Consider the following 12,849-nt stretch of genomic DNA (forward strand, 5'->3'; position numbering starts at 1 on the left):
AGATTAAGACTGAAAACATCGGAAATATTTTAGTTTTTTTTATTATTTTATTTATAGACTAGAAACATTATTTCAAATATATCAAAATATAGATAAATGCTACTGATTAATATGAAAAGACAATAGCTAGTTATGTACAGAGATCACGCGTTTACTCTGTAGCAATGTGTATTCACACTCATTGCGTGTATCGTATTCATTGTATGACAAAATAAAAAATATATATTTTCTTGTATTAAAGCAGGTAACTGAATATAGCAATATCAAATATTTATGTCATAAATATTTATAGAATGTGTAATATTTGTCATAAATGAAGAATAAAATGTAATGAGAAAACTAATTGCTTAATAGTGTTTGTCTCGTTTATTTTCCGTCCCTTATTTTCTCGAATGCCCTTGCCACTTTCAAAACAGTTGCTTCATCAAATTTCCTCCCAATAATCATCATTCCAACTGGAAGTCCTTCGGAAAATCCGGCATTTATTGACAAAGCAGGGTGTCCAGTTGAGTCAAATGGTGCTGTATTCTTGATCATATCAAATGTAAGACGGATTATTTCTGTTTTGAATAATAATATCAATTATTAATAAATGTATAGAAGACAACGTTGAATGAAATGTTTTTTTTTGTTGATTGGTGCTTGTATTTCCGTCGTTTTTTAGTTTTTTCTAACTCAAATACTGATTATAGCGTAAGGGGGTTACGGTCATTGTCCTCCAAATACAGCGGTCGAAGTGAGTGAAATATAACGACTGGTTTATTTGGGTTATTATTTTTCAATGATTTCGTCAGTCTCTTTTTTTATCATCATAATCCATTTTTAGTTCGAAAACATCTTTAAATTTATTAATCTAACAGATATGAATATCGGCATATTTGCTCGTTTTTGTAGTGATTAAGATTATAACACAATGTTGACTGCCGTACACCTATTTTTGACATTTTTACCTACTATGTCTGTTTGTTTTGTTCATACATCAATAAAATCCATTTTATGCAAATGTCATACACGTGAGAGGTTTAACTATCGATAAAACCAGGTTAAAGCCAACATATTAAGGTAGCTTGATCTTTAATTATTTATATATCTAGTCAGTATTGTACTAGTTTCCCCTTATTTAGAATAGTGGTTAAATTCTGACACATTTTCCAACATAAGAATGACAGATATGTCAGTAAGAGTTTAATTAAATACAAACCGTGCAAATCATCTTTTTCAGTTGGTAGTGGAAGTGGTTTCATTGGCAATGTTGGCATAATCAATACATCGTATTTTTTCAGAGCTTCATCGTATGCCATCGTGAGTACGTTTGTGAGATTCAAACTTTTGGCATAAAATTTATTCTGGTAATTTTTGCTGATATACTCAGCTATTATAACAACCAGCTTGAGGGCAAATGACATGTCATGTGGCCTTGTGGCAAATCCCCGAGCATGCGCTTCCTGCATAGAAGTAGGATAATGTCCCTTCCAGTGATAGCCAGCACCTGTGTTTGGTAAAATGAAGCATAAACAATAAGTATCTGTATGATTTGTACAGTAGAATATTAAAGGAATACTAGTTGGTCTCCTTTTAATTATTTCGAGTAGATTGGATGTATATTGTTGTTCGTAGTTGTATACTTTTTCCATATATTTTTTTACTAACCTTTTCTGCTTTTACTCTCAATATCATTTATGTATGGTAATATTTGCCTTTCTCTACGATACCCTGTTATCATTTTCGTTTAAAACTCCAATCGATATTTATAGATTATCGTTGATTATCTCAACGAGATTGATTTTCTCGCTTGAGCTGGTACAGCGAAAGTGAGAAAAGCAATCGAGTTGAGATGACCAATGATAATCTGTTTATCGCTATTTCACCTATGACGACGTTGTCAATTTCAATGTCAATTTCGTTAGCAACGCCACGTGGCCTCTTAGTTTCTAGCAATAATTTTTCCATATCAAGCGAGAAGCATGATATGAAAATTATCACAAAAAAAGATCAAAGGAAAAATGCACAAAATAGCGATAATGTTGCATACATATCTTAAGACTAAGATGATGAGTTCTACACCCAAAAGCTTGGTTGACCAGTTAGATTTTGATATTATGTTAGATTCTTTTTGGTCATATATCTCTTTAACTGTTTCGGTTCCTATACATCTCTGGCTTTCAAATTTTCCGTTTTGAGCGTTCCTGATGAAGGTGAATCAAGAAAAGCGCTTCGAAAGCAGGAAATCTAAAAACTGTTGTTTTCATTATTTTTGTCTAGCATTGTAATTTTCAGGCGAAGGCATATTACTTGTTATTGTGCTAAGAATTCTCGTCTAACTTAAAGGCTTAAAAGAGGTGTTGATGGGTTCCTTTGTGTCTGTATTCTTTACTTTTTAAGGTAATTTTCTCTTTTCTTTCAACTTTATATTGTATTTATTCATTCTTGGTATTTTAAAGACTTGGATGATGAGTTATACACCCTAAAGCTTAGTTGACCATTTATATTGATTTGACGCGTTCCTGGTGAATGTCAATCAAGAAAACACTTCGCACCAAATCTAAAAATGGTTTTACAATTCACTGTTAATTCATCTATAATTTCGTGATTTTCCCAAACATATATGTACATACCATTTCCTTGCACCATACACTTGTATGTTCCTTCAAAGGTTGCTGGTGTCCAAATTGCTAAACCTGTTAAGTATCATCTTTGATATATTTTATTTTGCTTTATGTAACTGGATATGGATTTGAATGGTTTTTACACATCACACCAAGATTAAAAAAAGGGGAGGGGTAGAAGATACCCAGGGAGCAATAATCAAATGTTTACCTAAATGATCCTAAATCAAACGTCAAAAATAGTGAAAAGCAAAACTGCTAAGATAGAGGAGATTGGAAGGTCTAGATAAACTTTCAGATTGTACGTATGAATTGAGAAGGACGATAATTGACAGGTCTTGATGAACTGTGGTAAGTCTTTTGAACAGTAGACTTAAGGCTCTATTTGCATTAAAAGGTTTAAACCTGTTATATATGATGGTTTTATTAAACGAAAAAGTCAAAAAAGGATGACATTCGATCCGAAAAATCATTTTGCAAGAAATCTATCTTTAATATTCATCTTATATATCACATTTAAAAGCAAATAACAATGATAATTGTTTTTGTTAAAATATCTTATCTGAAAATCGTTGCATATTAAATTTTTTACTTGAAAGTAAGAGACAAAAGGGAAAGTGGGGTGTAGACCAAAAGAGAATAAACCAACAATAAAATAAATCAAAATCAACAGTTCGATATACGGCATTTAACAATAATCAAGAATCTGTAAACCTATAACATAATTTTTATTTTTTCAGTGAAATAGCAAATGGGAAGAACACCAATAAAATTGGAACTTATTCGACAGAACTCTATATAAAAATACAACAGACAGCAAAATTAACTGCCAATCAAACAATGCTAAAAAATATCATATGAAAGAACGCTCCCAGTTATTGGAAATTAGCTCAAAGTCCGTAGTAGTTTGCTTGCATATAGACACCATTTATCCCTACACTCTAATGTCGAAATCTGTACTTTAAAGTAAATTTAAAACATCATAAGGTGTAAGATAATATCTCGTTAAATGTTTATTCAAGCTAAAAACTAAAAGTATCAATACTAAATCTTGCAAAGCAAATTTGATGAAATGCTAATGCTACTGTGTATTGCTATTTTGATAAATTGGTCCAATGTATCTATGAATAACTTAGTAACGTATTTTTCACGATTTACTCCTTGAAAACGGTATTTATTTTCTGCATTGCTTCATATATATAAAACTATTACAGTCATTCCTTAAATAGCGTTTTTTTTAAATATTCGTTTTTAGTTTTCTTGATAACGCTGATAGAATAAAATGTGTGTAGCGCATCAACTTTTGGTATGTTTCACTTCGATTATCACCTTATTAATACGTTTTATAAGATATACATTATTTTATGTAAAATAAAAATTATTGTCAATACATGTCTTTTATTAATGCGTTAGTTGGTCATCGGACAAAACTTAAGGTATCAATGATGAAACAGTCGAAGTTTCATTTACAAATAATGCTATGAGATATTAACCTCAACAGCAACTAATTTCGTTTTATGTTTTTCAAAGGGAAAACACAACATAGCAAGGGTTTCCATCCTCAAATTTATTTGTAATATTTATATGTATGTATACCATCATCGTGCATTGGTATGGATGTATCCTCTACAGTAGCACCAGCCCCGGTCAGTTTGATTGCAGATTCCCTTACTAGCTTGGCTACATCTTCTTCCATTTGTTTGAATGAGAAACCTTCTTTTACTAAACCAATTTTTAAGCCTTTGACTCCATCATCTACCTAAAAAGAATAGAGGCAAAAAATAGCATAAAATAATTGCAATGTATTTTGTAAATGGTGCTCGATGTTAAACATGCAGCATTTCACAGTTTATCTAGATAAAAAGAAAAGAGAAAGAAAATGCCAATCGAAGCCATTGAGTTAAACAAAAATCTGATAACACCATGATAGAATGTAAAAGGCAAGCATTCACATCAATCCTCACTACTATATAGGACTTATTATTTGTGAGATAAATTTTCAATGATACCGACACCAATACCATGTTGATACCTGTATCAAGTCAAGATTATGACAATTGCTTTTCAGTCGTTCCGTAAATAGTCGAGCCTTTGGTTTTGTCAATTTTTATTATTTTCTTCCTTTTTGAATTAAACTTAGAATTTGGACAGTAGTTTTGTTAGAATTTCAATGTTCATATTTATTAAACTTTAAAGCTGATTTTTTTAATAGATTGCAAGACAAGAATCTTAATTTTATCCTTATTACAAATGTATGTCGTATGCCTTCAACAATGAACAAAACTTATAATGTAAAGTCAGCTATAAAAGGCACAGCCCGACATGACTAAATGTGAATCATGTGAAAACCTGTATGATGTAAAACAAAACAATAAACAAAGCAGATATTACAGACATTAACATCAAGAAGTAAATAATACACTGCCTTTAGACTGCTATCTGTTAATATGGTTAAAAGTAGAGAAATGCGTTTATCATTCGCAGCACATGTTCAACCATAAACCATTTATCATTCTGTCTGCATTAGTTCATCAAAGAATCAAGTATACATTTTATCAAATTTAAATACTGAATGTTAACCATTAGTAACTTACCATTTGAGAATAAGTCGGAATTTCTATGTTCGGTATCTGTCTTGGGTCACGACCTTCATCATAACCAGCTATCACCTATAATGATTGAATATAACAAATTAGAAATAAAGTAGATCATTTATGTGCACTCTCATAAGAAGCTGTGATACAGTGGTAACTATGTGTTAAAATTGTATTTCATTTATTGTTGTAGTATAACTCAGGCTGTAGGTTTTTTTTCTAAATTGTTGAATTGTTGTGACGGGGCATTTTTTATTAGCAACTATACGGTATAGTAGAATCTAGAGTTGTAGTACAGTACATGATATATTAGGCCTTAGCTCCGTGTTGAAAGCCGTACCTTGATCTATAGTTGTTTACTTTTATAAATTGTTATTTGGATGGAAAGTTGTCTCATTGGCACTCATACCACACCTTCTTATATATATGAAGATATATATAAGTCTATTTCAATTTTAAATATGTGAGAGATACATATGCCGGCTTCTTAACGTTCCATATAGTACTGTTACCCTCTAGAACGTGGTTAGTTATATACATGTTTAATTATAAATACATATCAGTTTATGTGTGTACATATTTATATCTTAAAAAAGAACTATACCTCCAAAAGTAAAGCGCAGTCTTTGACTGTTCTTGCCATTGGTCCAGTATGATCGATTGTTGTTTCTATTGATGCTATTCCTGTATACGGCACTAACCCAAAAGTAGGTTTCAATCCAACAGTTCCACACCAACTGGATGGAATTCGAATGGATCCTCCTTGATCTCCCCCAATAGCCAAATCAATTTCTTTTCTAGCTAACTGTTGTAAAGAGTTACCAAAAATAATAAAACACTATATTTACCTGCATGAGTATCATACATTTCTCATAATAAATCGGTTTAGCAACAATTATAGAACGTTAAAATTATTCTCTTTCAACTTGCAGAACTTCAAAATGTGTTAGGTGCAGTACCTATTTGTCGTTGCAGTCTGCATGTCAAATTTTCCAGAGAATCTTACATATTCGTTTCTGTTCATATTTAATCAAACATGAGATCAGATTCACATCTTTGTCCATGTTTTTTTAACAGTCAACCAACATATTTGGAACTCTTGGTTTAATAGCTTCCTTGTGAGAAGCAATCCTTATCAAAGAAATCATGATAAGAAATACAAGCCCGGGTATATCGTATCAATTGGTAGATATATACTAGTAATACGTATGCTGGAATGATGCTACATAGAAATGGTAAGTTCACAATTGGGAAGCTGAAATCATCTCTTTTGTCGTAAAGTTTTGTTTTCAACCAACCCTCATTGTCAATTTCTAGATGTAAGTCAATATATGAGGCAGACTTGACTGTATCTGTAGTATCCTTTCTCTCCAGTGTAATGGGATATATTCGTTCAACGTGGTCACCAAAGTTTGTATTATTTAGTGAGAGAACATCATCTATATAGCGGAACGTAAAGTTAAAGGATATTGCTAACTTATTATCTTTCTTCCTATGAAGTTCCTGTATGAAGTCAGTCTCATAATAATAAAAAAACAATCCGGCGATAAGAAGACACAATTGGTTCCCATTGAAATTCCGACAGTCTGTTGATTAACACATCCTCCATACGTAACAAATATGTTGTCAATCAATAAATCGAGTATCTTGATAATGTCAGTTTCAGAGAATTTTTGGTTTGTGATTCTTAACAAAGCAGGATTTAAACATGTTAGCTATGTCTGAGCAAGTTACAGTGTTTGTTAATATTCAAGAACTTGTTTGTAATATCTCCGGTAAGTACATTCCAACATAAAGAGGCAACAAGTAACTCGATGATATATGTAAATTCATTTTACAATTAAGCCCTAGTCACAATTGTATGTCCATACTGAAAGATATTGATAAACCAAATAGTGCTGAGAATGCATGACAGTTAGGAATCGGTCTTTCACTGGTAAAAACAATTCTAAAATAATAAATATTCCTCTTTTGCCGCCATTTGATAACTGTAAATGGTAACACATTATGTTAGAAAAAAGTTAGAATTATTTACCAGAGCAGCACTACCGGAACTAGACCCACCAGCGGAAAGTCTGTTGTTAAAAGGATTTTTAACTGGTCCAGAGGAAGATGTCCAACTATTACCACTGAAACACATATCTTCACAGACGGTTTTTCCAGCAATAATTCCACCTTATAAATACAAAATAGTGACTTAAAGATCACTTCTGTCAATAGTTATCAAAGGTACCAGGATTATAATTTAGTACGCCAGACGTGCGTTTCGTCTACATAAGACTCATTAGTGACGTTCATATCAAAATATTTATAAAGCCAAACAAGTACAATGTTGAAGAGCATTGAAGATCCAAAAGTCCTAAAAGTTGTGCCAAATACGGCTAAGGTAATTTATGACTAGGATAAGAAAGGACTTAATTTTTCGAAAAATTCAAAGTTTTGTAAACAGGAAATTTACAAAAATGACCTCATTATTGATATTCATGTCAACACCGAAATGTTGACTACTGGGCTGGTGATACCCTCGCAGACGAAACGTCCACCAGAAGTGGCATCGAACCAGTTAAATTAATCGTAAAGAGTTTTACTTAATGAGAATTCAAAAAAATGTAGCCACTAATTTTACATATTTTCAAGCATTTACTTTATACAATAACCTCGATTTATTTCAAAGAGAAGCAAAAGATACCTAGGGTACATACAAACTCACAAGTCGAAAATAAACTGACGATATAAAAAAATCAATATGACCAAAAGTCAAACAACAGTACACAAAACACAGCATAGAAAACAAAAGACTGAGCAACACAAATCTCAGAATCCAATGGACCAATGCTGATGAAGCTCTACTATGATAAGGACCACCATGATAAGTTGTGCAGTGGACTTTGAGATGTGCATGATGGCCACCGTTACCACGAAAAAAATCAAAAATGTCACATCAGATGACTATTCTGTTAAAAAAAATCTATTATAGGAAAAAATTCTGAAGACAGCAATTATGCCGATGTAACAATTCAAAACAATTATGAAATAAAAGATGAATTCATAATTTCAAAGCAATCGTCAGATATGAATATAACCCATACTGGCTGGTTGAGACCTATAAAAATAAATAGCTTTAGTGGGGAAAATTTCATGTTTTTTTCTTGTAATTCACTTAAAATTTGTAAAGATACTACTGATATAAAGTTTGATGTTTTATCATGTATGTACTCTCAACTACGATACTTTATTGTTTGTTTTATTGTTAGATTTGTATGTTCATTTGGTTGAATTTGTAGTAAATTGTGGTTTTTTTTTTCATCTGTGAAGTATGTTTACATAGTTGAGGCTGTTGGATCCTAAATAACAATAATTTATGGTTGCTCTCCCTATTTTGTTAATAAAACGGAACTATAATCGGCATAAAGGGACAACCCGTGGTAAAATCTAGATATATTCAAGCCCCCATTAATTATTTCGATTCTAATAGGTCAAATACGGCAATTCTTTTGGGTCGAAGCGCTCTAGGTGGAGGCAAATATTTGCCATTCCCATAAATAAACGCCGCTATCAAATTGGCGTAAAAGAACGGAGCAAACTGAATTAGTGACATGCTTAAACTATTTAAAATAACGCATATAGATAGCTTTTAATTAATTTAAATAATAATTTACTTATATGTCTTAAATGTTTCAACAAAGGTGGCTTATAACACATTTTAGCATCGTTTGTTTATGTTTCCATGTTGTGATGATTTTCGGATTTGAAAGCGTGTATTTTCCCGTAAAATGCTCATATACTAACGTCATCGTTTTATGACGTCGCGAAAATCATTCATAAAAAAGCATATGACGTGGGAGTACGATCGGAACAGCCCATGCAATATATTCAAATTTTACCACGGGTGTGTACTCAAAGCGTTTGAAGGACGTCATGTTAGAATAATACGTATGTATTCCTATAAAGAATACTATACCACGAACCTTCATCAAGTATTCTGGTGATGATGGTTGCGTCAAACTCCGGTGTGTATCCCTCTAGTATTTTAGATCCATTCATCATTGGTACTCCAGCAACAGCTACATTGTCTTTGATGCCAATCATCTTACCTGCCAGTTTACCTGTCGACGTTCCTTTAACCTCACATTTCCAATACCTTTGTAAAATTCTATTATTTAATATCAACTATCCATAAGATGTCTAAACGGTAGCCTTCCTTTTACAAAGAAAATGAGTATATATTTTTTACAGGTTTTAAGTCTTTTCGCGGGGAAAGAGTATTGAATATGTTTTTGGTATCGTATTTTGATTCTTACTGTATGGTTGCGAACTCGATCATATAATAGTTGATAACCTTGATTATGACGAGAAAAGTAATATCACATAAAATTGTGGAGAGTTGTTTCATTGGCAATCATACCACATCTTCTTTTTTAAATGAACTCTGAGGAAAATTCAAAACGGACAGTCCCTAATCAAATAGCAAAATCAAATGATAAAACACATCAAACGAAGGGACAACATCTGAAACATTCCTGACTTGGTACAGGTAATTTCAAATGTAGAAAATGATGGATTAACCCGGGTTTTATAGCGCTAAACATTATACTGGTACAAGAGTCGAAACATACATAATAAAATTGCAAAAATATGGGTAAAGCGGTTATCACTGTGTCACAATCTCAATAAGAACAAAAACAAACAAATATTTAACCAGGAAGCACAAAAAAACATATATCAAATTTAAAAACCACGTTCATTGTTTACTTTTATTTGCATTTTAGATCAACCCATAAAGTGTTAAAATATTTGAAGTCCTGAACCACTGTATATCGGAACAGCTTATAAAACATTTATCTGTTATATAAAAATGCAACCACACAATCAAACTGTAGTTGATTTAAGTAGTGTATAGTGTTTTGAATCCTATGTGTGAGTCAGAGCGATCCATCCTAATATTCAGGAGCAATATCACTTACCAGGCATCGTCATCTGATTTAAATCCGGGGGTTCGGGGATATTTTACAGGAAGTTGTGGTTCAATTAGCTCATTTACCCTCTGGTAAGCCTTGATCACATCCTTCAAATGCTCTACAATGATCATGTATAGCTAAGTAAGATATACGATTGCAGATTGCAAAAGAAGTTACATTATATAGTTATCAAAGGTACCAGGATTATAATTTAGTATACCAGACAAGCGTTTCGTCTACACAAGAGTCATCAGTGACGCTCATATCAAAATATTTATAAAGCCAGACAAGTAAGAAGTTGAAAAGCATTGAGAATTCAAAATTCCAAAAAGTTGTGCCAAATACAGCTAAGGTAATATATGCCTGGGGTAAGAACATCCGTAATTTTTCGAAAAATTCAAAGTTTTGTAATACAAGAAATTTATAAAAATGACCACATTATTGATATTCATTTCAACACCGAAATGTTATGTATGATAATATAAGGTTCAAATAATTTAGGAATCTGAATATGTAAAAGTACAATACTGATATCATGGGAGAAAAAAAAGCATTGCAATTTAATTAAAAATAGCGAAATATAATTAAAAAAACTGAGATGATTAACGCTAGTATTTGCATGTCTTTTACATGGAATTAAGGAATTGATATTCCAAACAGTAAAATCAATCACAATGCGATCGCCATTCTAACGATGATAAGCAGTGAGCATAGTGAGCAATTTCTACGTGTAACACCTGTATTAAAATCGTAGTTAACGCAAAGATCAATCAGTCGTGAAATTATTTTTATTAAATAACATAGAGGTTAAAAAGAAAACTAAATATAACCCATGATATACAACTAAAATAAAGAAATGTGCAAATACCGTGTACAAAATCTATTTCCTCGTCTGATGACTTCAATCTTAATTCTGCATCTATTTCTTTTAGTTCGTTGATATGAGGTAATTTTACTACAGGATTTTTATACAAATCTGCAACTAAATAAATCAAAAAGTTTTATAATAATTTAAATGTTAAAATGTTTAGATATGATGCCATATTCCTATTTTTGCTTTCCTTAATATCTTAATTATTTAGTTTTTGTACAGCTCATTCGAAAACAACAATATAAAATATAGGTCACCGATGAGTTAAAAAAGATATTTCAATTTTAATGCCAAAAAATGGCATTTTTACACCAAAGGGAGATAATTTGGAGATTTTTCAATGATATCTATATTTTAAAAGTCACCTGGGGCCAACACGTATTGATTTTGTGGAATGATTTTTTAACCATATGATAAAGTAACAATTTCTTAAGGTAATTTTTAAAACTTGTAATGAAAAATAAATGTTTGATTTTTTTCTGAATTTTTTATACCCGCGAGCCTCCTTAAGTTCGATGATTGCTTTGGTCAGATATAAAACATAAGTGACTGTCAAGGCTCCGTGTTGAAAGCCGTACATTGACCTATAATGGTTTACTTTTATAAATTGTTATTTGGATGGAGAGTTGACACTCACACCACATCTTCATATATTTTTTTATATATATGAGTTTGCTAATGGGACGAGTTTCCATGCATCTTATAATCTATTTCCATCTGTCAGTGTGCACTTCTTTAATTAAAAGCAATTCGTGCATTCTTATTTCGCCTGCTTAACCAGAATGAAGCAAATACATTTATGCATACAATGTAAACAACGACGTCGTCATATTTTGGCTTCGTTATTTGCTGCACGTATGCATGGTGATTATAAACTTATAAATTATTATGAATGTCTTTAATATTAAGATAACATAGGTGTGTAGTTAAAAGAAATGAATTGATTATACCCTCAGCTTACACCTTGATATAAACATAATACACTTACCTTTCGTGTCATCCGAGGAAGCCATAATGTACTTTTCGGTCGATAGTTTGTGTAGAAGAGTATAATGTAGTTTACATCTGTCAGTAGTAAATATTTATTGAGCGCATACTCAGGGATAATGCTCCAGATTCGACTAGCCAATGGTTATGAATGCAATTTTTATTACATTTTGCAATGTTTACCTTGATCATCCTCGTAATACTATTTGTCATTGACCTCGAACTTTAAATCGGTACAACCGTATATGTGTGGATTATAGTCTTGTTAATTGAGAAACCAGTCGAAATGACTACCTTTTCCTATCAAAGAGGAAATCGTATTAGAAAGAATTAATTGATCAGTTGGCTAGTATGTTTGCTTTTTCACTCGGAAATTTTCTCTGAGTGCAGTCTGTCTGTCTATCAAATTTGTGTACCTTGAAAAGTTTTTAGGTAATATTATAACCATTTGATTCATTTAATTCAAATCAAAATCAAAAACCCAAATAGATTTTGCTATGCACTTTTTTCGTCTCTGCAATTATTGTCAGGTATCTACTGCCCATATATATAAAAAAGAAGATGTGGTATGATTGCCAATAAGACTTTTGTTCTGGTTCCCAGCTGTCAATGAGTAAAGGACGTCAGTATGTAGTGAAACGTTAACATAATAAAGTCAAAATTTGGAAAAGGTGAAATGAATAGTTGATCTTAAATCCGAAAACACGTTAGTCCATTTCTTTTATCTCGGGTCTTGGTAACCTAACTCTTACATGGAGTTTGTTTTCTTTTGATTTGAAGAAAAGGATATGTCACTAATTTTTATGAAGCAGCAAACAATAACAAAAATATTA

At 31.8% G+C, this 12,849-nt stretch overlaps 1 protein-coding gene across 1 annotated transcript; it reads right to left on the reverse strand.

Annotated features, from left to right (window-relative positions):
* Positions 1 to 23: 23 nt before the first annotated feature.
* LOC134708346 (amidase-like) lies at positions 24 to 12,232 on the reverse strand. The gene is made up of 11 exons (XM_063568803.1): positions 12,018 to 12,232; positions 11,027 to 11,140; positions 10,165 to 10,276; positions 9,169 to 9,341; positions 7,236 to 7,375; positions 5,805 to 6,005; positions 5,201 to 5,275; positions 4,203 to 4,365; positions 2,616 to 2,678; positions 1,202 to 1,489; positions 24 to 560 (listed from the first exon to the last, which is right to left on the reverse strand). Exons 1-11 carry the CDS (start codon positions 12,040 to 12,042, stop codon positions 367 to 369), a joined length of 1,548 nt encoding a protein of 515 aa, XP_063424873.1. The 5' UTR covers positions 12,043 to 12,232; the 3' UTR covers positions 24 to 366.
* Between the last annotated feature and the right edge of the window lie 617 nt (positions 12,233 to 12,849).

The sequence above is a fragment of the Mytilus trossulus genome, chromosome 2 (assembly GCF_036588685.1).
Source record: "Mytilus trossulus isolate FHL-02 chromosome 2, PNRI_Mtr1.1.1.hap1, whole genome shotgun sequence".
Classification (NCBI taxonomy): domain Eukaryota; kingdom Metazoa; phylum Mollusca; class Bivalvia; order Mytilida; family Mytilidae; genus Mytilus; species Mytilus trossulus.

What these genes read in the sequence shown, in the direction of transcription:
- LOC134708346 (XM_063568803.1), bottom strand. Translation starts at nt 12,042, where the DNA reads ATGGCTTCCTCGGATGACACGAAAG. An exon ending in TTCCTCGGATGACACGAAAG is followed by an intron (nt 11,141 to 12,017) that starts GTAAGTGTATTA and finishes TGATTTATTTAG; the next exon opens with TTGCAGATTTGTATAAAAAT. An exon ending in GTTCCGGTAGTGCTGCTCTG is followed by an intron (nt 6,006 to 7,235) that starts GTAAATAATTCT and finishes TCTTTACAACAG; the next exon opens with TTAGCTAGAAAAGAAATTGA.